The sequence below is a fragment of the Chelonoidis abingdonii genome, chromosome 3 (genome assembly GCF_003597395.2).
Source record: "Chelonoidis abingdonii isolate Lonesome George chromosome 3, CheloAbing_2.0, whole genome shotgun sequence".
Taxonomy (NCBI): domain Eukaryota; kingdom Metazoa; phylum Chordata; order Testudines; family Testudinidae; genus Chelonoidis; species Chelonoidis abingdonii.
Window position 1 is genome coordinate 118408195 of NC_133771.1, and position 26313 is coordinate 118434507.

The 26313-nt window shown below is 43.0% G+C and overlaps 1 protein-coding gene across 1 annotated transcript; it reads left to right on the forward strand.

Moving 5' to 3' along the window:
• Positions 1-1002: 1002 nt before the first annotated feature.
• Positions 1003-21972, forward strand: IYD (iodotyrosine deiodinase). Its single transcript, XM_075063441.1, has 4 exons — positions 1003-1452; positions 9684-9878; positions 12283-12442; positions 21857-21972. Exons 1-4 carry the CDS (start codon positions 1266-1268, stop codon positions 21876-21878), a joined length of 564 nt encoding a protein of 187 aa, XP_074919542.1. The 5' UTR covers positions 1003-1265; the 3' UTR covers positions 21879-21972.
• Positions 21973-26313: the final 4341 nt, after the last annotated feature.

Consider the following 26313-nt stretch of genomic DNA (forward strand, 5'->3'; position numbering starts at 1 on the left):
TACAGGAGATCAGATTAGAGCAGGGGTAGGCAATCTATGGCACAGGTGCCGAAGGCAGCAGAGGAGCTGATTTTCAGTGGCACTCACACTGCCTGGGTCCTGGCCACTGGTCCGGGGGGCTCTGCGTTTTACTTTAATTTTATATGAAGCTTCTTAAACATTTTAAAAGCCTTATTTACTTTACATACAACAATAGTTTAGTTATATATTATAGACATAGAAAGAGACCTTCTAGAAATGTTAAAAATGTATGACTGACATGCTAAACCTTAAATTAGAGTGAATAAATGAAGATTCAGCACACCACTTCTGAAAGGCTGCTGATCACTGGACTAGAGGATTACAACAGTTACTTCCAACCTCAGAATCTATTGGGGTGGGGAGGGAAGTAAGCTTATAGCCCTCAGGGTTGCAGAGAAAAGCTTGAGACTCTGAAAACTAAACCCTCAGAAAGCAAATAAAAAATCTACAGTTTTTTTTAAATCTCTTGATTTTTGGGGAGTGGGGGCTGACTCATGATTTTTTGAATGCTTGGGGATGGTAATGCTGCACTAAAGAAACAAAACAAACAGAAGACAAGACCATAACATGAGTGTAGACAACTAGGACTGACAGAGGGGCAGGGGGTGGAGATGAGGGTATATAGCTGTCTCCTGAGCAATGTAGGGATTGCATTTATAAATAAAGGAAAAACAGTATTTGGCACAGAAGCTCATTTACCTCACTTCATTAGAAGTGAACGAATTTAGTCATGGTATACAACTACTCATTACAATGATATCCAGCAGTTTAACTCCAATTTAACTCTACCCCTTCCATATTAAATAAATGAACAAATAAATAAATAAAGTTGGCTCTGCGCCGGCACAAAAACAGAAGAAAGGCAATAGAAAACAAAATAAGAAAGGGCAATTGTGGCAGCCCCAGGACTCCCACCATTCCCTAACTATGACGCAGACACTGAAAAGACATTGCTAAGATACATGGGAGAGAGATCCAGCATTTTGAAAACTGCCCGATTGTGTCAGTTTTCAAAGAGGATACCAGCAAATGAGGTGTGCTACAGAGCTGCAGCCATAAGGGATGTTTGCCTGAGTCTGGGAAAACAACAGAACCAGAGTACTGAACTTTCCTTTTTCTCACTACACGTTTTGTTCCACCCCTTTTTGCTTATCACCCTTCAACCAGCTCCCATTTTCTTTCTTTTTGGGAAAGGAACTGTCACTGCAAGGGAAGGTACACCTTTTTATATTAAACTCCAAGTCATGGAACTCTTTTCTTCCCTGACTCCAGTCTTTATAGCAATTATATGTGTTTTGATTGGGATAATCCTGAAAAGCAACAGGAAAAACAGCAAGAAAGGGAAGCGCGAGACTAAAAATAAGTCTGAATCTCGCCCATGGGTGGATGATGACCTCAGAGACAGCACTGATCTTCATGTAGAGGAAGAAGGTAAGGAAAACAGAACTCTACTTAGCATTTTTGTGTCTAATTTTCATCTGTTGGTATGAATAAGGAAGATAAGATCCCCTGGACTAACGTGACAGAGTTAGTCTGTGCACACAGCTTTGCAGCTACAATGCACTGTAGTTCTTTCAGTAGTACAGAGATCAAATTCTACCTCTGGCAGAATAAGTCAGACCATCCCAAAGTAGGAAGTACTGGGCAACATTATTAGCTTAAATAAAATAATTAATTGCAGGTCAGATTGCCTGCTCCTGTAGAAAAAAATTGTGGGGGGAGGGGAGGGCTAAAGAAGAGGAAATTGCCTCTCATTATGTTAGGAATGTAGGACTGGGATCTGCTTGGACGTTTGCTGGGGGTCAGATTTTTCAAGAAATAGGTAGACAGAGAATTTGAACCCACAAAAAGTGGCATTGATTTTGCACTGGGAACCAAGCCTGGCTCTAGGTTTTTGCCGTCCCAAGCAAAAAAACTTTTGGTAGCCTCTCATCCCCGCCCCCGCACTGTACTCCGTGCTGCCCCAGCGCTGGGCTCTCCCCCACCTGTGCTGACTCCGCCCATTCCCCCTTCATCTCCAGCCAGTCCAGCGCTGGCAGGGTCAGGGTAAGCAGTGGGGCTTCTGGGCCACGCCTCAGCCCAGAGTCCCTCCAGCCAGGGCTCCTGCCTCCAGGACTGGCCGGGACCTGGGAGGGCAGAGCCGGGGGACTGCCCCGGCAGTGAGCTGTGGGGCGAGGGCAGGATAGTCCCAGAGGGAACAAACCCCAGAGAGTGAGACACAGGGACCGCACGGCAGCGCCCCACCCTCTATAGCCCCACTGCTGCTGCTTCTGGCCACCCTGCTGCAGTGTCTGGGCAGCTTGGTCTGCTTCGCCCAGCCCCGGCCGTGGCGCTGGGGGGCGGCTGCCCTGAGGCACCTGCAGGCAGCTCTGTGTGCCCCGCGGGGCAGCCCCCAGCCCAAGTGCCCTCGTTTGGAGCCTGCCTAGTCCAGCCATAAAGTGAGGGTGCTGCTCCCCCGCAGCGCAAACCACAGTGGCCCCAGGGTGCCCCCCGCGCACAACGCACTGCTGCTGCCAGAGCTGGCTCTTGGCTTTTGCTGCCCAAAGCAAAAAAAAAAAAAAAGGATGGCCGAAATGCTGCCCCTGAAAATGTGCCACTCCAAGCATGTGCTTTGCTGGTGCCTAGAGCTGGCCCTGCTGGGAACCGCTAGCCAAGGCCTCTGTAATTATGTGGCATCCCTGGCCTATGCTAGTAGATCTGATGCAGAATTGGTATGTAAGTGTGTACGTGCACAAAATATACAATTCCTCCTTTTTGCTTTTTGAATATACTTTCTAAGTTCTCTCTGTTTCTTCTTAAACTAATGCTGCAGATTTTTTCCCCTGTAATTTGTACAGCTCTTCTAAAAACTCTCATTTGATGTAAACAACTGTTTCACCCACTGTGGTTTTAAAGTTTTATATTTAGGTTATGATACATGCTCTCCCAGAGACCATGTCTCCAACTCTTCAAACTTCAACCAGTTTTCTGCTCCTTTGTCTGTTGCTAATAAACATTACCTATCTATTTCACAAGCCTTTTCAAGTTTCATTAAGTTGTAGTCACTGTTTCCTAAATTATCTATAACTTTTTACAATACTCACTTCATCTACCATGGCCTCCTTACACAATGTAAAAAGTAATCCCCTACAAAATTAACAAAGCCCTCTCCCTTTATCACTTTATGCTTGAATTTTCTAATTAAACTGTGGCAAATTAAAATCAGCGTGGCTAATTAAAATGATAATCTGTGAATTCTCAGAGTGGCACTTTGACTATGAATGTCTCCATCAGTTTAAAACATACATTTTCTAAACAAGTAAAAAAGATTGAAGTTCTTCAAAAGGGACCTTAATGAAGAAAGGGTCATATTTAAAATGTTTTACATTTTTTCCTTTTACACTTTTATATGCTTCTTTTTTTTAAAATGCCAGTCATTTAAAATGGGCCAACTTAAAATTTTGTTCAAAATATTCAGAGTCAAATTAAATTTAACTTTCATATGCAAATATTTTTGTCCTGTTAGAAAAAGGGAAATTTTTAGACAATCTTCCTCCATTTACTGTAACTATAACACAACAAACATCCCCCAGAACAGTAGGATTTTTTCACCTTTGAACAACGAGCCATAATCCCTCCTCCATGTGCTGTGAGGCTTAAAGTCCAATGTCTCTGCAAGACAAATGCCTCTTTTTATCTTTAGAGAAGTTAAAAGAGCAAAGCCGCAACATGTTCTGAGCAAATTCTGCTCTGCTTCACAAGGGATATCCCAAAGACTTATGTACAACTGAGATCAGAACATGGCCCTCCCTGTAGTGATTTATTGAGCTAGTAATGCCTTAATTAAAGGCCAGATCATACTCCCTTTGAAATCTGTAGTAAAACTTTCATTGACTTCAGTGGGTGCAGGAACCGAGTCCCTGGTTATTAACAGGATTTCCATTATAAACTATATTTAAATAGTTTCACTCACTTCCTTAAGCTCATTTCTACCTGAAACATCTCATGTTTGACCTGTAGTTAGAGCAGTTGTTTTGTGGAAAGTTCCAGTTGAATGGAACCAGGTAGTTTTAAGATGTTGTCAACACTAGAAATTGTCCTGCTATAACTATACTGGTACAGTTAAAGCGGTACAACCTCCCTAGTGTGGATGCAATAATATTAGTATAAAAGTGCCTTATATCTGTACAGCTGCTTTCACACTAGTGCCCTGCTTATACTGCAGATGCTTTGCCGGTATAGCTATGCTGATATAGCAATACTGGCAGAGCCCCCTCACGTAGATGCAGCTTATGCTGACAGGAGTTCTGTCAGCATAACAACACCACCTCCCAAAATGAGGCTAGCTAAGCTGACAGAAGCTTTCTTTCATCGACATAGCTGCAGCTACACTGGGGGTGGTGCAGGTTACCTGTATTGGCTATGGGGTGTGGCTTGTTTCAGACTTCTGACTGACATAGCTATGCCAACAAAATTGAAGTGTAGACCTGACCTACAACTATTTTTGTAAAAGAAATCACACTTCTAACCAAAATTGTTGTGCTGGTACAACTTCCAAGCACAGACCAGGTCTAAGATAAGGGACTTGGAAAATAAAGTCTTTCAGTTTTGAAAAAAGAAGTTCTGCCTCTTGGACAACCATGTTTGAGAAGCAGGTTGGTGTAAAACTGCACCAGGAAAACAGACCAGCAATTCTCTACCAGTGGTAGCAATGAAGGAGGCTGTAGTACAAACCTGACTCAAGTGTTACCTTCCCCACTGCCCAGGGTGGGCCCTGTCTGTCATTGTACTGGTTGTGAATTACAGGTCTTAATTTTCCTAGTGAAGACAAGGCCAAGGAGAAGTAGAACACAGCATATTTTATTTTATTATTTTTTTAAACCGAATGGAATATTTTTTATTTATTTGCTACAAACCCTCAACTCTCCAAGAGATATGTCTGGTGTTTTCTGTGATGCGGACTCCTGTTCATTAGCAACTGGTTTGAGATCTCCTATCCAGTTCACACTGACCAACCAAAAGCCAGCAGATGGGAATGAATTTGGGTGCAAATACCTACATAGGTATAGAAAATATTAATAAGATGTCACAATTTTGCAGTCAGAGGGCATCTGGAATCACTGTTTCCACTTTGTGTGAAAAAATATAGTTACAATAAACCTGTTTTCCTAATTACAGTTATTGCTTGTTCTTTGTCTAAGAGATTAAACTAAACCAAATTAAGGCCATTTTAATTCTGAACAAGAGAGTACGCACAGAGGTTTAATGCAGTTTAACTAATCCACTTTAAAAAATCACGTTAGTTAAATCAGATAAACTTTCCTGAGCATCCTTGTGTAGACAAGCCCTAAGTTTCATTTTTCTTCCTGGTTCTTGGAGGAAGCCACCCAACCCCACTGAGGCTGCTTTACTGTGTTATGAGCAAGAGACCACACTTGTTGAAAAAGGAAGGGAAAATAATATGGTACTAGTTTGATGGACAAGTGACAGCTGCTATCTAGCACACAGCAAGGCAGAAGAAGGAGACGGTCTTCTGTGAACGAAAAAGTAAAAGAGATGTGGGGCCATACAGTTCAATACAGTCCTAGTTTGGTCTGTGCTGGACCATGACTCTCACTTTTTTAACAAACTGGGGGTAAGTTGCCTGAACATAAAGCAAACCACACTTAGGTAGTGATGTTACTGAATCAGCACACCGTAAGACTCAAATGGCATTCTTTATATCCATTAAGCTAGCACTAACACTTGCTTAGCCAGCCAGCCAGCCTAAAAATGGTGCAATGCTCTGAAAATGACATACCTTTGAGCAGTAACACCTAGGTACAGTTAGTTTTACTGCTTGGCTGAACTCACCAGAGCTGCTTAATGGAATTAAATTGCAGAGCGTGAAAAGGTTAGATGCTACAGAGCTTTTCGTTGTTGTTCTTTCTCCAGCTTAAGAGGAGGCTATTGCTTGGAGCCGTCCGAAAACCAATCATTTGCTAAGTGGAAGGCGTACAGTACATTCATTTAGTGTCAGGAGCGTCAGCACAGCAGATCTGTTTGCTCTTCTATTTCTATCCCCCTAGAAATTTCCTTATTTATGTGGCCCGGCATGTGAGATTTTCTTCTTCTCTAGATCTACAATAGCTATTTGCATCCATCATAGCAATGTTCCAAGGCACTGTACTGTTACCAAAATAAGCACTTCAGTATTGTTGAAAGCTATGGTAAACACGTTTCTTTAACCTTGCCATGAACAATGAAAGAGACTGAGCATCTCTTATAGCAATAAACTGTGAATTTCATAACTGCAGTACATAGTAATAAAAGCCCAGATTTTTGAAGGTGTTTAGACATTGCTGCACAGAGTGTATCAATTCCTAACTGATTTAGGAGACTAAATCTCATTTTCAAAAGGAATTTAGACACTTATGAGCCTAAATACAATGGCCAATCAATGAGATTTAGGCTCCTAAGCGTCTAAATCCTTTTTGAAAATGAGATTTAGCCTCCTACATCAGTTAAGTGTTACAACATATAAATACCTTTAAAAATCTGGGCCAAAAGGCTTTGCCTCCAACTCCTTGAGATTTATACAGTTATTCCACTCAGATCTAGACTGTTGCTGTGTGTGTGCAGCACATGTAAACGAGGGCAGAATTTGGCCCTTTTAGTTTTGGGAATGTGTGAGATCAGGGTAACTGATTCCTTTTACAGAAGTACCAATGGTATAATAAAGATATGTGAATGTGCAGTTGATCAGATATGGAGACGGCAAGGAACACTGGTCAGTTAGAAGCAGCAATGTGCTGAAATCTGATTCACAGTGGCGTCCTTAACTGGTGTCATTTTATGTCTCTGTGGACTGATTACATATTGTTTTTATGGAGTGGTTTGGGTTGGGGTTACCAGAAGATGGTTCCACCAAGGTGTCATGTAAACCCAATTTCCTGTGTGCCAGGTCCAAGGAGGAAAGGGAGCCCTCAGCCCTGCCCATCTCTTTCTCTTCTCTCATCTCCTTCCTCCCCCGCCCCCGCCATCCCCCAAGTATTCACAGCCCAGTGTGTGGTGCTCCTGCTGCTACTTTGGTGGTGACATCAGCCCAACTTTACAATGTTTGTACTAGTTAGTATTTTGGCATGTGCCAACATATCCCCAAGGAATGAAAAGTGAGAGAAAGAAAATTGCCTTTTCTTAACAGTTTGTAACTCAGCAAAAGCTGAAGGGAATTTCATGGAACAAAGAAGAGTCAAGACATGCTGCAAACACTGGAGATGTGAGAGGTTTTGAAGCAAAAGTCATCAGGATCCTTTAAAATGGAAAGTGTTAGGCCACCTAAATATCGGGATTGCGCACAGCTCCCCCTACAACACAGTTTGCATAAGATGCATAATAGCTACCTTGGAAGGATATGCATTCTCCTTGACATACAGATTTTCTTTTTCATATTGAAGATCAATAATGTTCCAGCAAAAATGTTAGGCTATTACTTCTTATCCTTGTCCTTGTGCCAGCTCCTTGCAAACAATGTATGCACACGGTAAACAAAAATGAAATGTTACAAGGGGCAAATACTGCAGTAGTAGCAGCAAAGAGTCCTGTGGCACCTTGTAGACTAACAGACGTTTTGGAGCATGAGCTTTCATGGGTGAATACCCACTTCGTCGGATGCACGTAGTGGAAATTTCTGGGGCAGGTGTGTGTGTGTGTGGTTGTGTGTGTGTATTATATATATATATATATATATATATATATGCAAGCAGAAGCAGGCTGAGCTATAGTAGGTGTATATATATTGTTCTTGCTTGCATATATATATACACCATGCCCTGGAAAATTTCCACTACGTGCATCGTTACAAGTAGTATTCACCCACGAAAGCTCATGCTCCAAAACGTCTGTTAGTCTATAAGGTGCCACAGGACTCTTTGCTGCTTTTACAGATCCAGACTAACATGGCTACCCCTCTGATACTTAAATACTGCAGTGATTTCTTTTTATGTACAATGAAATGCATATGGTCTAAAGTCCAGAATCTTTTTGTATTCTAAGTATGAAATCGTATAGGCTGCAACACCTCCCACCTACTAAGCCGTCCTTGGAAATATTTTTTAACCTGTTTACAGAATGAGCAAATACCTTGTATGGGTCCTTCCCAAAAAATCATAATTAAAATTAAAAGATAATTTCTGTTTGAACCTGTTCAAGACCATACAGCTACCCTCTTGGGACTGTGTAGTATTTCCTTTATTTTGGAATAATAGCCAAATGACTATTAATAATATCATAAAAGAAAATATTCCAATTTTTTCACTCTCTATCTTGGCAGATGACTTAGTATTATTGAATGTCCATTATGTAAAGGCTAAATGGGTTTCACTAAATTTAATAGTTGCAAAAAAATAAAACAAGTTTTATCCTAAGAACTCATATGCTTGAGGAATGTAGAAGGGGAGGAATAGATCTCCAAACCAACACAAATTTCATCTTATGACAAAAATAAAAGGTAAGATTTCAATGAAATGTAAGAATAGTTTTTAGGTTTTAAGAAAGGGAAAGAGGTAGAGGCCGGCAATACATGAGCTGATGTACTCAGTCATGCAGGCACAAAAACATTATAAGCAAATTACCACTGTGTCTTCTTTTCTGTGTTTTGTTCAGCTTAGAAAAAACATCGTTTGTTAAAAATTCCATATTTTTTTTAAAGTCACACTTCCTACTTTCTGGGTCCGTTAGGGGTGAGACTGTTAGTGGAATTGTTATTAACACTCTTTAAGCACAGTTTGCTTGCCTGATTTGGGCCAGATCCAGGCTCAAATTGTTATGACTAGTTCTCATCAGCCATACAAATGGGACCTGATCCTCCTCTCGCCTACATAAGTGCAAATTAGGAATAAATTCACTGTAGAAGTCAATAAAGTTGTGTCTGTGTAAACAGATGTGAGTAGAGAATCAGGCCAACTGTGTGTTAATGCATGTTAGCAGGAATCATTTTAAAGCAGTGTTTTATCTCCAGTTTTATATGGGTTTGTCACAAGTGTAGATGTCCCTCTTTCCCCTCTCCCAGTGATGTCACAGAGACAAAGCATTGTGAAACCACAGACCTTAACCACAAAGTCACATTTGAACTGAGCTCTGCATCGTAACACCTTTAGTATGAGATGTGACCATGGAGAGAGACTGGCATTCAGCCCAAAAGGAAATTTCATGTGTTTATAATGAGCTCTTTCTTGACTTTGTTAATTTGAATGACCTTTTACAGGTATGCTTTGGGGAAAAAACTGTATGGCACTCACATTTTATTTTTACTCATTTAGCTGAATCTTAGCTGTAATATAGCATCTCTTTCACAGCAAGGTCTTATTCTTTAACCTAGTTTTCTGGATGTATTGATTGAAGCACAACAGGTCATGACTTGATGATGGGTTCACACAAGGAGTCAATGGCTATAGCATGATTAGAACCTGGAATGCTCCTGGTCATTTATTTTAAACAGCCTCTTTATGCAGTGGATTTTACAACTAGAGCTGAAGATTAATGATCTCTGTCATCTGGCAGCTAGGAATTCTGGTTCTCCAGTGAGGTACAGGTACAAATTTAGGTTAAAACATATTATGGTGATTAATGTGAAATATATATATGACTTCCTCCAGCAAGAAGAAAATCCTTACCACAGCATGCATTCTGCTCCTTCTTTACAGATGCTGATGGTGACTGGCAGGGATTAGATGAAAACATTGCACATGTCTCCTTCTCTGCTGAGCATTACTCCGAGGGTGAAATGATTAAAAGGTCAAAGGAATTTTATGAGCTTCTCAGTAAGAGACGGTCTGTCAGATTTATAAGTGATGAGCCGGTCCCCAGGGAGGTCATTAATAATGTCATCAAAGCAGCAGGTATGGTACTGAATGAATGAATCTCTTGAGAATGACAGAAGCACTGGTCTCCTACTCCTCAAATGCATAAGATAAGGGTGATATGGAAAAACACAGGGAATTAAAACTTAGATGATGCCAACCATGCTCCTAGTTTTAAATGTAGGCCTATTGAATCAGCACTGAATGAGTATTCAGAAACACTTGAACAACCACTGAGTTAGTGGACACTAGCCCCTGCAATGTGACCATGGTAACCTTTGGAATCCCGACCAAGGTCATGTGACTGGGATTGGGAAATACTTTTTAGTTCTTTGTCAGAACTCCTGTGTGTCAGTCTCTTACTGCAGGGTCAGACTCAACTCTGCCGTAATCCCATTGACTTCAGTCAGGGATGTATTTGACCCCCATTATTTATCTTGTCCTAGAATTTGGCTGCTGTTAGTAAAGCCTAAAATTGTAAAAAGGATTACAGTAGGTTTCAGCAACCTCTAGTAGGATTACTAATACAGAGATCCCAGCCACTATTTGCAGTGGATTGTTTCCGTGTTTAAAAATCTGTGAGCTGTTTTGTTACTGTACTTGCATGTAGGAAGATGGCAATGTATTTCAATTAGCTGGCAATCATTAAAAAACTGAACATGTTCTGGCACATGCAACCAAATGAACAATCCTGCAGCATAGGTGAAGTGCTCTGAAAGTTTTGAGGAGTGGAGAAAGGGGAAAAGACAAACACCATCAGTTCTTGTCTGACTCTCAGGAGAAACAAAGTAATTGATAAGCCTCATTAAATTTGAGAGTAAGAGTGCTATCTTTAAATAGTTTGTTCCTGGTGCATCTCAAACTTAAGTAGGGCTTTGGTTAGCAAATGGTCCTTTGTTTCTAAGACCTACAAATAGTTAAAGGTGTTTAAAAGAGGGGCAGGGGAGTACAGATCAGGTTCTTTTATACCCACTTTACTTCTTTTAGGCATTTAAGTCTTGCAAAATGTGTATATTTTATACCTTTGATTTTATTCCTTTTCAGCCAGCTAAATACTCTTTCCACTGTATTCGTGCATGGCAATTAGGACTGAGTGAACAAGTTCAGATTTCATACACACCTACATGCACCAGCTGCCTTTGGGTCTGTCAAATCAAACCTATATGCTCTTTGGCAGATGTTTGCACCACGATATTCCTATTCTGTGTGTAAATTGGAAACTCATTCTTTTTGGCTGCTAGGATGGTTTGCCCAAAGGCCATCAGCTTTTGCCCTGAAGCCAAAGCCTTTGGTTTTAATTGGCTATATATTCGGGCTGGTTGATGCTTCACTTTGATTTTAATATATTGCATTAGTATGGCACTTTGGTGCCTGGTGACAGGCACCTTACATGTATGAAATTAAAAAATATCTAAATTCTCTCTTCTCAATTGAAAACAGTAATTGTAACAGACATTAGATAGGAACTAATCAGTGGATTGAACACATCTGACATTGATCAGAACTGTGATTGCATAGTCTCCTCTTAAAGGCAGCATTGCCTAGTGGTCAGTCTATCCCACCACCTGGTATGGCTCTTCAAGAGTTAAAAGGTCCAATTATAGATACAAGGAACTCGGAGATACTGAGAGAAAAGAAGTGGTCCTGGGAGTACATATGGTTTAGGGTGAAACCTTGCTCTTTAGAGGTTTGCAGCCAGGAGCCTTGCAGAGAGGGTGGGACAAAGCTTCCCTCTCTCCCAGCCAATGGAGGATGAGCTGGGAAAAGGTGACCAGTATAAATGCTGCCTCCTTCCTCATAGCAGTACAGGTGCCTGCAGATACTGAAAGGAATAAGAAGGCTCCTCAGTTAGTAGGGAACAGATGCCAGCAGTAGACGGCTGCCAAACCCGCTGAGCCTGAGGATTAAGTGGGGTCAGCTGACGTATAACAACTGCTTGAGTTATCCAGCTCCTATGGAGAAAAATAAAGATTGAGAGTAAATCTGGGAACAGAGTTTTGGGGGCAGCCTTCAGAGGAACTTTGGAAACCAGAAGCACCTTTTGAGGCTATTTGGAACTTTTTGTTATAGATCTTTTTGTAGGAGGTTTTGTAATAAACAAGCCCAAGGCTGATATAATTAAGACAAGCATCAGGAGTGCCTGAAGTGGACTTACTGGCTCTGTGGGGATGCAGAGTGAGGCAGTACTACACTGATGCTGCAGGGGGCACTAGAGCACAGGCATTCCCTTCAACAGGCACTTTAGACTTTCCTCCACGAAGAGAATGAATTGAGACCACCACCACCAAGGGGAATGAATGCATTCTTTCCCCTTTGGTCAGCTTGCTTTCTTATTTTGCTGAAATTCAGTCCTGTATCACCCAGAAGGATGACCTGACTCTTCATTTTTTCCCCCTAGCATTCTGTTGGTTGATTTTTAATGTTTGCATTTATTTGCATAAAGGAACTTCTCCCAGTGGAGCACACACTGAGCCTTGGACCTTTGTGGTAGTGCAGGATCCTGAAGTAAAGCAGAGGATTCGGGAGATCATCGAAGAGGAGGAGGAAATAAACTACAAGAAAAGAATGGGAGACCGATGGGTTAATGACCTGAAGAGACTGAGGTACAAAAATCAAGGCAAATAATGCGCCAAGATTTTTCAAAAGTGACTAAGGAGTTTTAAGTGCCTGACTTGAGACATCTTGAAAGAAGCTGATTTTTATAAAAGGATGAGCACCCACCTTGTGAAAACTGGCCTATTAAGTGTCTCAAGCTGAATACCTGAATATTGAGGCACCTAAAATTGTTAGTCAATTTTAAAAATCTTGGGCAAGGTAAATAAATAAATCTAACTTGCAAGTGAGAAAAACAAAAGAAAAGGCTTGTTAGGGAATTTTATTCATACTGGCACCGCTTGTTTTTTCTCTTACTTCAAGGAAAAGCAGAATTATTCAGCTCAGTTTAAAATCCTATTTTTTTAGACTTTTTGAGCATTCTGGGGGTTATAATGGATCACAAATTGAATAGGAGCTAAAAATGTGGTGCAGTTGCAAAAAAGGCTAATATAATTCTGGGATGTACTAATAGGAGTGTTGTATGTCAGACACAGGAGATAATTGCCCCACTCTTCTTGGCACGGAGGAGGCCTCGGAGTATTGTGTCAAATTGTGAGCACCATACTTCAAGAAAGATGTGGACATTTTGGAGAGAGTCCAGAAGACATCAACAAAAAGTGATAAAATGAGGAAAAGTTTTTAAAAAAGCATGTTTAGTTTTAAGGAAAAGAAGACTGAGAGGGCACCTAATAAATCTTCAAACACGTTAGGGGCTGTTATAAAATGGGTGGGGATCAATTGTTCTTCATGTACACTTATTTATTTATTGTAATGGTAATTATGCTGGTTCAAGACCAAATTACAAGTGTACTATGTACATAATTAAAATATATTTCTTTGCATAATGAGATGAGATATCATACATGAAAATAGGAGGAAGTAGCTCTTTTATATATCCTTCTAGGCTATCTCATCTCATAAATTCCTATAACAACATATCTGGAACCAAAGTGACTGAAGCCCAAAAGGGATGACCTACACAAGTACAGGTCAATGATCTAGGTTGGATGGTTATGTACTGCACAAAATAGCTTTAAAACTTATCCAAAGTTCCCAGTTCATTGGCCCACTAGTAAACACCACTGACTACTGTGGGAGCTATAGGAAACCCAAAAGTCTGAAAATCATGCCACTGTCGTAGTTCCCACTGCCTGAGAATGAGTGCTCATGAGATCAGTCCTCAGGTAGGAGGGGATATATCTGCACCATATTCTCATGCAACTGCACGCTACAGAGCTGGCAAGTAAAATCTTTCTTTCATCCTTCCATAGACTGAGAGTCCTGGGACCCAGGGTTCTAATTCAAGTCTGTTTCTAGAAAAACATCCAACAAACTTCCTTCAAATGTTGTTTAAGATCAGTAAGTAAGCCAGGGTTTCTCAAACAGGGGTCACTGCTTGTGTAGGGAAAGCCCCTGGCGGGCCAGGCTGGTGTGTTTACCTGCCCCGTCCGCAGGTCCGGCCAGTTGTGGCTCCCACTGGCCATGGATCACTGCTCCAGGCCAATGGGAGTTGCTGGAAGTGGCAGCCAGTACGTCCCTCAGCCCGTGCCGCTTCCAGCAGCTCCATTTGGCCCGTAGCAGCGATCCACGCCAGTGGGAGCCAATGATGGCTGGACCTCGAACGGGGCAGGTAATATCACACCGGCCTGGCCCGCGCGAGGGCTTTCCCAATACACAAGCAGCGACCCTGTTTGAAGAAACCACGAACTAACAGTATGCTTAAAAAAACTTGGTATTGCTGTGTACATCATACCCAATTCTTTTATAGTCAACACATATTTACTATATATGATCGTTAGAGTAATGAGACAGCACAAATAAATGTCTTAAAAAATCACCCTTTGCAGAACAACTGGATAAAGATACCTGGACTACAGCTCCTATCTGATCCTCATTTTAAAGCAAGTGTATGGGATGCTTCCAAACGGCCAAAGAAGAACACCATTACTCAATGAGATCATGTTATTGCCTGTGGTTATTCTCTTTGCTGCACTGCCAGGTACCTGACAACATGCTTACAGTCAGAGTCGGTATAAAGTAGAGATTGGCGTTGGGATGGGTAAGATAGAACTGAACCTCTTGCCTAAACTTGATTAAACCCAAATCTAATTTTTTGAGGTTGTGAAAAAAGTTAACTTGCTATTTAAAAAAAATAAAATCATGCAAGTGAAGTTGAAGCTGAAATGTTCATCTATTGATAGCATACATTGTCATGGAAAAATAACACTGTGGACTACTAGATATAGGCCCAAATATGAAAAGGTAAATCTTTCTCCATCATACTGGCTAACAGTAAGAAGAACTTAATTTAAGCAATGTGCTTTTGTGTTATTTGACTCCTTTTAGACAGTAAATTCAGGCGCATACAGGCTTAATATGTTTTATTAATAGAGCTTCAGTAGATACCAATTAAGCACTCATAACTCTTCTACTATACTAAATAAGATGCTAGGGGTTCAGGTACCAGTATGTCCAGTTAAAATGGTATGCATACTCTAACACACTTCTTTTCATGAATCCAGACATGTCTTGCTTTGAGATCAGTTTCAGTGTTGTGCACATTACTTGGAGGCGGGGGTGGTGGGGGGGGGGAAAGAGCAGGCGTATATTTTATTTAACAGCCAATGCAGTTTCAATTGTTTTGTTCTAAAGATGAATTTATTTCTAATGAGTTTAAAGCTCTGAACTTTATACACTGGCCAATCAGATTGTTTGACTAGTCTCTCAACATTTAATTCTAGTCCTTATATCTAATGCATGCAAAAATGTTTAAATAGTGAGTTTTTTAAACTGTTAAATCATTAATGGAGCACAATTACAGTGGGCCAATGCATTACCAGACTCTTCTCTTTTAGTCTAAATTTTTCTGAATCCTTTGTTTTGAAGGAAAATCTTCACAGCAGGAAATCTGAGGAGGGAGCAGTGTGCAAAATTTAATTGTAACACTGGTATGTTGTCCCTCTGCAACTGTGTATGAGTACTGTATGTCTATACTGCAATGTAAGCCAAGGCTCAGACTCAGGCTTGAGCCCCAAAACCCTTCTGTCTGCACACAAATCTCCAACTCTGGCTTTGACCTAGGGTCCTAGGACCCTGCAAGGGTGGAGGGTCTGAGCCCATGACAAGCCATGACCCAGGGTTCAAGCCCTATTGTTTTGCAGGGTAGATGCAGCCCCACTTGACTCAGGTCTTGGGAGACTGCCAAAAGTATCCTTTATCCTAAGAATCTCCAATTGACTCAATTGAAAACGGAAAATGGAAGCCATCCTACTTGGTGCACAGCAGCAGCTCAGTGAGTCGGTGTTAATCTTTCCATTGTCTTCACTGAGCTGCAAACCATCTGAGAACCTTCTGTGTTTGCAATGAAGACTGAACAGAACAAGCCTTTTCCAAAGTGTGCTGCTTCGTAGTGATGGGAGCACAGCCAGCTTTCGTGAATCTCTGGCCAGTAAAACTGTGGTCAAACTTTAGTAAAAGTACCAAGAGTGACCAGCATGCATACCAGCAACTGCAAAGAAACTGGCAGCTTTGCCAATTTACTGGATTGGTGACCAGTGCAGGGAGCAGATTAAGTAAGCAGCTCAAGAGCAAATGCCGGAAAACGAGGGACCAGATCCGCGCCTCAGGCAACTTGCTGGCACCCTGCCTGTTTTATGAGGTATTGGACTGGCACTGCACCCAGGACGGAGCCAACTGTGGTGCGTAATGGCCTGGTCAGCTCAGATGTGCCCTGCCAGCTGCAGAATATAGCATGGGAGTGATGGGAGCCAGCAGCAGACACTGAATGAGGACTATGATGTCACTCTGTTGCTGAGACGGGCCTAGAGCACACTTAGGAACAGGATCAGCGGCAACTTCTGGGTCCCTACTCAGAGGAGCTGTTTGATGCCCCCTCGAGGAACAGCCCTCTGCTGAGCCTGCAGCAGACATGGAAGGGACAGAAGCCGCCCCTGAGCCTGGTAAGTTTCTGGCTCCAATTTAATATTTATTGCTACAGTAATGGGAGGGATTTCCACTGTATGGATCAATGCAAAAGTTCTGAGAAGCTGAGGCTAGTGGCTTGTAGCTGCTAAAGGCAGATTGCATCACAGTGCCTTGGCGCACCCCTCCTACTTGTGTGGAGTTCAAAATGGTGACCGAGAAATGCAAACAGTAAAGAACAGCTCTAAAAAGTATTCTTACTGGAAAGGCACAGATTTTTGCTATGGCCACTACTGTTTTTTAAAAATAACCTTACATGCCATGCCTTTGTTTGCTGCTCTGTAATCAGTCAGTGGCCTAGGGACCTTCCTGGAAATTGTGTATATGTGTGTTTGGGAAAAAGTGATCCATTTTCAAAACTAGTCCATTTGAGTTAGAGGAAGTCCATGCAGTCCATAAGTGACAATCATTTATCCCAGGTCTGACTGGGGTTTCAATTTTTGGCAAGAAATATGAGCGCAGGGAGGAAGAAGGCTGTGAAGTTCTGTGTGGTCCCATGCAGCCATAACAGGGTAAGCCCTGTGGAAGCTAATGCAGCATCCTGTTGATTTTCTCATGAATTCTGACCCAATCCCAGCTGCTGATATCTGCAAACGTTTCCTGAAGCAGGAACCCCAGATAGGTAGTTAGGTTGTGGAGAAGGGCGTATTTTCCAAGACCACTTTAGTAGCTAACTAGGCCACTCTACTCACAGGGCCAGATTTATACCTTATGTGCCCCTAGGCACAGCATCTTCAGCACCCCTACTCCCTGCCTACAGTTGACCTTTGTGTTTGCTATAAAAAATGAAAACTTTTAACCCACTTAACTTTTAGGTGCCCCATGAATGTCGGCGCCCCTAGGCACGTGTCTGCTGTGCCTAATTGGAAATTCGGGGGTGTCTACTCATAGATGTGCTACTCAGTCACTATATATTTGAATACTTCAGCTGCCTACACTGCAGGTTTCCTATCAGAAGCTTTGCCAATATGCCACCACAAGATGGTATCAAAATGTGAAGTCCTGAAATGATAGAAAGAGTCTTTTGTAGGAAGGTCACTGACTGCCCCTGTACCCCAACATGAGTAGTTCTGCAATTTTTGTAAAACAAAAATGGCTTAGAATTTTTAACTTACCATTGTCTCTTCATTACTTTAACTAGGCCGTGTCCAGGGAGATTCTGTGGACTGAAACATCCCTGTCACAATATATCCCTCCACAGCTTGACCCCTGACAGCGCAGGACAAGCCTGGCCCAGTGTACCTTCTGGACTGTTCCAAGAGAAAGCATTTCCATGATGAACTTATGGTTCAACAAGCAGGGCCAGTACCAGAGACAGAGGGATTAAAGGGCTGGTCTACACTACAGGGGAAAATCGATCTTAGGTACGCAACTTCAGCCACGTGAATAACGTAGCTGAAGTCGAAGTATCTAAGATCGAATTACTCACCGTCCTCATGGCGCGGGATTGACGTCCGTGGCTCCCCCTGTCGATTCCGCAACTCTGCTCAGCTTGGTAGAGTTCCGTAATCGATATATCGCGTCTAGATGAGACGCGATATATCAATCCCCGAGCAATCGATTGCTACCCGCCAGTACGGCGGGTAGTGAAGACGTAGCCTAAGACTGGAGAAAAAGCATGCCAAGAGGCAGGAGGAAGGCTGGGGCTTTCTGCACAGCGACAGGTCAGTGTTTCAGCATAGGACTAGGCACTTGCTACACAGTTCCTGGTTTTTTGGAAATGTTCTTTTGTAATTGTTTGGATATTGTAAGGGCAGTTGCCTGCATGGCAATGGGTGACTGTTGTAGTGTTTCAATATATTTATAAATAAAGCCTTTTATCTCATCAAAGTTTATTACTATCATTGCATCTCGTCATACAATCATGAGTTGAAATAATAAAGCTAAACACATGATCGGAAACAATTAGGAATTAATAAACAAACATTGTTCCTCTACAGTTAGGTACAGCAATCCACTCTTCAATCACTTCCTTATATGAATACATATTGTGACTCATCCCCCACTTCCATTTCATAAGTGGTCATGTCACTGGTAAGTACATTGCGTGGCAATCAAGCCCCCACCCCTCCAAACACTGAACCCACCCCAAAGTAATTAGCCCCATTCCTTCCCGCCCCCAACAAGCACATTCATAGTTCCCACTCTTCCATGGGGCCATGCAAGTCCATAATGTGGGAGCACAAAGCATCTCTGACTTCTGATGCCTTGGGTGCACCCAGCGCCAGCTGTGCGAGTTGCCCTTTCCGACTGAGGGCACTGAGTCAGTGGCCCCTCACTGTCATAGGCCATTCAGGGGGAAATGGCTCACCTCTGGCTCCACAAAGTTTGTGAAGAACACAGAAGGGTACAGTAATGCAGACAGCACTGATGATACTGACATCCAAACATGTCTGTAGACATCTCCAGTGGGATTTCAGTCTACCAAAAGCACATTCAAACAATCATTCTACACCTGCTCATCGTGTAATTAAACCATCTTTTGTCAAGGCCTCTGAAATCAGGGCATGATTCATATGCCAAGGCAAAAGGGAGCACATAGGGTCCCCCAGAATAATGGTAGGGACATTTATAACCATGTCATTTGGTGGGAATAGTATCCCAGCCTGTCCATGAATGTAAACTCCTGATTGGAGAGAAACCCTGGCATTGTGAATTTTCCCAGTGCAGCCTACATTGACATTCATAAATTGATCTCTGTGGTCCACGAGGGCCTCCATAACAATGGAGTAATCCCCTTTACGCTTTATGTACTCATGTGGTCCTGGAGGAGGGTAAACTATGGACATATGACTCCAATCAGTGGCCTTGGTGCAGTGTGGAAACCCCATTCTCTCAAAGCCAGCAATTACCCCAGGAATAGCTTTGTATGCCTACCATCTTAGAGTTAACCAAACGCCTGACCGCCTCAGAAACCTCTGCCACTACTGTAGCCACCGTCAACTTTCCAACACCAAACTGGTTGACCACGTTCTGGTAGCAGTCTGGGGTAGCCAGCTTCCAGACAGCAACCTGCTTCTGAACTGGCAAAGGTACCCTCATGCCTTTATGTTTAAGAGTTGGGGCAAGCTGCTCACAAAGCTCCAGAAATGTAACTTTCTTCATGCAAACGTTCTGAACCCACTGCTGGTCATCCCGGGTCCCTATGACAACGTGATCCCAACAGTCTGTGCTTGTGGCCCAGCACCAGTCTTGGCAGGGGGCATCAGTGGCTATGCTGAGTGTAATGAACAGCATCAGCTAGTGTGAGTCTGCCATGCCAGGTTACTCTTCTTCCTCCTGCTGCGCCATCCAAAGCTCTATTATGCTCCTTTGATGGGTCAGAAAACGCTGCCAAAATGTCCACTAATGCCACATGGAAACTCTGCCTGTTTCCTGACACCAAAGTGAAAGTGCAAGCAAGAGAACTTCTTGAAAAGGGGTCTCCCCCATGTTGCTTGGCAGGCTGTGTTGGCTGGCTATAACTTCCTGTAACATGCAGGGTGGGCAGTACAGTTTTCCTACAGTGCACCAGTCAAAGGGCTAGAGGGACCACATTCGGGAGAGTGCCAGGAGTCTGGGATATGGTCGGTTTGACTTGGGTCTGCATGCTGCACAGTGGAAGCCAGAGCCCTAGGTTAGAAAATTCTTAATATAGGGTTAAGAATCAGTGTAGATGCTCAGGCCCCGGGTTCTTGAACAAAGGTAAGCTGATGTGAAACTCTCGAACCCTGGTCTTACATGGCAATGTAGACATACCCTATGTGATTCTCTAGTCTCCCTCCATGTAACCGTGTATAAAAGGGGCGCAATGAGGATGTGCCTAAAGGAAAAAGGGCAGAACCAGCATTTTATGTCCCCAAATGCATAGGCGGTAACTTCTCCTGGCGCTGGTGCGTGCTTGACCCTCCTCCCCCCCCCCCGTCCCGGCCCAGCCCCAACTTGAACTCTGCCCCCACTCTGCCCCCTTTCCAACCCCTTCCCCAAAGTATCCGCCACAACTCCACTTCCTCCCTGCCCTTATTGGACTCCTTTCCTGCCCCCTACACTGCAGCCCCAAGACTGGAGAGGCTCTGTCTCTGTACCACAGCCTGGGGCGCAGCGGGCAGTGAGAGCTCCTCCAGTCCCAGGCCCGCAGCAGGGAAGCTGAGTGTGGGGGCTTCCCCTGCCACCCCATGGCTTCTGCCAGGGACAGGTGGGGGGCGCTGGGGCTTCTCTCAACCAGGGACGGGATTGGGGCCACTGAGGGGAGGTCCTCTTCCTCGCCGGGTACTGCTTCTGTGGAGCAGGGTCAGGGTGCGGGGTTTGCCCCTGTCCCACCGGCTCGGCGATTGGTGCTCCAGGCTTCTGCCACCCAGCAGCAGATTTTTTCCAGGGCCTCCCAGTTGAACGGGGCCTCTGGCATGGGCACTGGCCCAGCGTCTAGAAATTATTTTATACTCTTTCAGAAGGGAGCCAGCTCTATGACTCCATAATACTTATCACTACTGCAGCTAGCACTGCCTGTTCAGAGCACTAGACCAGCTATTTCAACATGGGAGGTGGAACCTGTGAAAATGTCATAAAACTGACTCTCCTTTAAACTTCGTATATGCCCTTTCATTCTAAGGCAGTCCCAAAATGCTTAACCAATTAAGCACTGGGCCATGTTCTGCTTAAATCCACATGCAAACTACTATTGAATCAATGAGAGCGCTATGTTCGTATCATGTCTAGTACACCTGATCCTAGTGTTTGGTATAATGCTTCATTTTCGTGTAGTGTTTGGGATTTTATATGGGAGGACTGGGGAATAAGTGAATGGGTTTAATGAATGTCTCTGGAATTTAAAAAACAATCATCCCCCCCCTACACACACACACACACTTTCATAGAATACTAGAGGCTAATCCTGTGTGGCACTTCCTGAGAGGGTGCAAACTAAAGGTGCAAACCCTGGGGGAAGGGGAAAAGCCCCGGGTGTATGTTTGAGCAGCCCACAGGATTGATCTAACTTCCAACAGCCTCCTCATAGCTGCCTTAGTTCAGAATCCCCATAACACTGAGCACTAAGGTTAGGTCGCATCTCAGCCCCATCTACCTTGAGGCCTGTGAGACAATAGGCTGCATAGGACTGCTTATGCTAGCCTATGCTACTTCACTGCTCTCTAGGCTGCTGGAGTGAGAGTTGGCCTCCGAATATCAGTGGTAGTGTGGGGGGTGGGGGAAAAGGGGAGGGGAGTGGAATGTGCCATTTGCCCAGCGTGTTTTATTTATAAGTAGGGTAGGAAATCTCCTTTGGTCCTGGTAAGGATACAAATACGTTAGAGATGAGCTTTAAAGGTTCAAAGCATGTGAGCATGTTTGGACTGTACAGTAGGAAGATGGGCATGAAAGGTCAGCTACAAATTCAGAGGACTGAATTTTATGTCATTCAGTTTAAACTGCACCTTGCCTCTGTTTGTCTGTCTCTCTTGTTCTAGAACGTGGGTCTGGTCACAGTGACCTCTACACCTCTGAATTGTGGCCCTCGCCTCAGGGTGCTGCTCCAACGCCCAAAAAACGAGAAATTACTCTTGCTGCTCCCTGTTGGGTACCCCAGCAAAGACGCCACTGTGCCTGATTTGACACGAAAGCCACTGGATGACATTATGGTGGTTATGTGAGCATGGAACAGCCAAAGAAACTATTAAAATGCTCACTGTAAAGCAACAGCCCACTATCTGCTGCTTTTCTCTGTCTATTATACACAGCTTATCTTTGTCCCCTTAAATGTACTTGTGGGTCTGGCTGTTTATACCCATATGCCTTCTTAGCACTAGTAATTGCAGCGGCTGCCTCCAGTAATAGCAGCAATCAAGCTCTGTGAATCTGACAGCTGCTATTATTGATGAACCTGGTTGATTGTTCCAGGGGATATGCACAATAGCACTTCAGTTGCTTTTATCGCTTCAGTTTCCTCTCCCCGCTAGGGAGCAACTGGTTCCCTGAATTGGAAAGAACCTCCTCATCCTGATATCTTTTGATTGTCACTTGCACAGTTATCTTCACTTTGGGGGTTTCAGCACAGCAAGATAGCAGAGAGTAAGCCGTTTGTACATTGCTTGATGTACACCAGTCAAAGATCCCCTGCCCACCAGCTGCATTATCCTTTGCAGAGGAAAAGGATATCGTCACATATGTTAGTACTACTTCTGCTTGACTGAGCTACGTGGAGGCCTTATCTAAGCTAGATGTTTTTTCTAAACTTCCTTCCTTTGCTGCCACTGGTGCAAGTCCCAATTAGGGGAAATCTAGGGCAGACAGGGTACCCACGATGTTCTAACTGCTGTCATCTACATGTGCTCTGGGCAGTTAGGTGGCATGACAGTGAAAATGCTGGTTTCCTGTCAATGCTAGTGCTCCCATCATTGCTGCCCCTAGTGAAGCAAATAGAGGGTATGTCTACACTGCAATTAATAACCCATGGTTGGCCCTCACCAGCTGACCTGGATTCAGGCCAAGGGGCTGTTTAATTGAAGTTTAGCTATTCAGGCTTTGGCTGGAGCCCAGGCTCCAGGACCCTGCAAGGTGGGAGGGTCCTATAGAGGAAGCCACAATACTGACTTTGGATCTGTCTGCACACACAGGTGCTCTGGCTTAACTGAAGTTGTCATTTTAAACTGATTTTGTTAAATGCATGCAAAAGACTGTGTGCATGGACAGTCTTATTTTGGAGCGTTTTACTAAGGCAAGTGAAATGTCAACCTACTACATCATTTCTTTAGGATCTGGTTAATATTCAAAGAACCTGGCTAAAAATTCTGGCTTCCTGGCTGGGTAGCCTGCCTCCTCTTACACTGAAAAGGATGAGCATATTTCTAAACACCCATCCTCTTTCTGGCATTTCTCTCGTTTATGTATTGCTATGAAAGCTTTTCATTACAAGGACAGTCCATATTTTATTATATCATAGTTCCAGAGGAGGAGGAGGTCACATTTTCCCAATAAAATGCAATACAAAGGCTAACAGATAACAGTAAAAAAAAAACCATTTACTTGTCATTCTATTTACAATGCAGATACTTTACTGGAGCATTAAGTAAGCAGGTCAGGGGACCTGTAGGAAGCCGGCAGGTTGTCTTAAGATAAAGCTCTTTAATAATTTCCTTATAAAACCATCTAATTCCTGCACATAACCACCACATGTGCAAGTATGTTCCCCTTTCTCTATAACCACTGCAACAGCAAAAATATTGCTTTTAACTGGAGTCAAATGCCATCTATGTGGTCATTTATAAACAATTTCTATGAGCTACTCTCTTGTTTTGCTCTAAACTAGACTTCGGTTTATTAGGAAGAGGTTAATCTATACAAAACTAAGGCCTTGTCTATGGGGAAAAGTTGTACTGGAGTGACTTCAATTAGTTTTTAAAGGAGTGTAGTTAAATTGGCACAAAGCTGTGTATGGACACACATTTCGGTTTAGCTTACATCTGTTCCCAGTTGACTTAAGCTAAACCAAAGTTCCTTTTAAACTGAAATGAGTGCGCCCACCTACAGGTTTCAACTTGTTTAACTGAACCAGTTTAATTAAACCAGTGTGTGAGCAAGGTTTTATATTATAGGGTGGTGGTTAAAAGAAAGAACACAAAATGAACTGTCAAAAATCAAAAACTGTTTTCTTTTTCCATTCGTTGACTCTGGAAATTAACAAATTAACACATCAAAAAGAACGTGAGCCTGTAAATTGTAAATCAATTGTGTGGAAATGACTCTGTTGAAGATTCCATCCAGCAAAGATCCTTTGACACTGCAAAGCACATGTAAAAACCAAAAAAAAAAATCAATCCAAATACAACCATCTTTATAGTATTACAACTGTTGATGACACTGTACGAGAGAACCTTTTCAATCACGTTGAATGCTGCTGTTATGTCAAGCCTGCTTAGATCTGCCAATATTCTACAACTATGCTATCATTTTTAAGACAGAGGTGAAATTGGAAGATAAGAAATTTTGCTCTTGTGTTTTCCTGCAGGACTTTCTTAAATAAAATGAAACATTCCATCTACATGCTCTTATTAATTAAAGGCTTTTAACTTGTTTGGTTCTAATAACTAATGTGGGCAGAGATTAGCATGGTGGAAATGTCTCCGAGGTGCTTTGTGAGAGGTTTCATTTTATATTCAGCCACCCATTAAAAATTTGAACTACAATAAACAAAAGGTTCCATATTTTCTAAATATCTCAGGACCCAGCAGCTCATCTTGTGACACTTATGGCCAGGTTTTTCAAAACGGCTCAGAACCCAGACTATGGAGCTTGTGAAAATCTGGCAGAGTGAGCAATACACGAAAGCCTGGGAAATCAAAAGTGTAGATGGAAAACACAAAGCTCTTAAGGGGATGTGGAGGGCGTAGAGGCCTCGGGTTGGGGAACATCATATGAGGAGGTCACATGCCCCCCGTTAGCTGCTTCCCCATCCCGTACCAGTAAAAAATGGATTCCACTTGCACCACTGGTGCCAGTTGTTAAAGCAGTACAATTTCTGTGTGCAGAGAAGCCCCAAGAATCAAATCCAGACCTGAGCTGGGTCCTAAGTAGTCAGCATGGGCAGCGCAAGAGGGGATTGAATCCTTAATGCCTGATTGTGGAGCCACTCTGCATAAGCCACTTCAGCTCAAAAATGAAGGAGCAAAAGTTAAATAAAGGAGCAGAACAGCATATAAAAAAGTCAATGCTGAGTGCTGCTTTCACTGAAGTCCATGGAAAAATTTCAGTGAGGGGAAGAGGTAGGCCATCACTGCACTTTCAAAAATCCCACCCACCTGGTATAACTTATCCACCTCACTGTTGTGGAGCTTATCCTATGTTCAGTCATGACTCATACTTGACAGGGTCTTTTAATTGTTCCTCTGCCTCTCTTAAATATTACCTTGTTCCACATACTGGAGAGATCTGTAACATCCTTGCTTCTTGGTCAAAAATGTGACTGGGATGGCTGGGGTGCGCACATGCTTGCTGAAAAAATAAGGAGAAGCCTTAAAGGTATGAAGAGTGAATATCACTTGTGCTTCCGAAGTTAGGAAGGCGAGGCATGCTTGAATCTTGAATTTGCAATGTGGCACATGCTGTCTACCAGCTGAAGATCACATCTTCTGAGCAAAAGACAGCTAGAGGACCTCTCTCTTTGGCTAGATTTGCTGTGTTCACAAGTAAAACACAAACCAGGAAAAGTCTTAAGGGCCAGGGGCAGCAGCCTTATTGTCCTGTTGTGGTTACTGGAAAATGATGGGCCTGGCCCACCCAAACCTAAGGGCCTAGTTCCTCAACATAGGGGTAGGAGCTGTTGAACCCAGGCCACAAGTAAATACTGGGGACAACAAATGAAAATACAGGAACCAGAGTGAGGACCAAAGGTTAAAAATCAGGGAAGCAGAAGGGGGCACTCAGTAGAGAGTTCCTGACAGCGCCCACTACTCCTTAAAGGCACCTAAGGAATCAGTGGCCATACCCAGAGGAACTCTGCTCAAAGCCATGACTTAACAAGGGATCAAAGATTGGCCCCTCACTCTCAGAGCACTCCCCTTTCTCCTTCTCCAGCTAGCAGCCTGCTCCAGCTGAACTTTTGCTTACATATTTATTAAGTTACACACAGTGCCACTGTCTGAATTGCATATAGAATAGAGAGTGGGATTAATAGTGGGGGGGGGTCAGTTTGCATTTCAGGCAATCATGATACCAGCTGAGCAGAGAGAATCCATCCAATCACTCTACTATAATCAAAGAAACATTAGTACAAATCTTAGCTTCATTTTCTGATGAAAGTGTGAATTCTAGATGCACACAGGGAATGCAGCAAGGATTACCAGAGTTAAGGCAGGGATTGTCATGGGTAGCGTTTAGGGAAGAAACTCATAACAGCAACCTATTAAAACCCTTTAAAAACAAGGAGTGG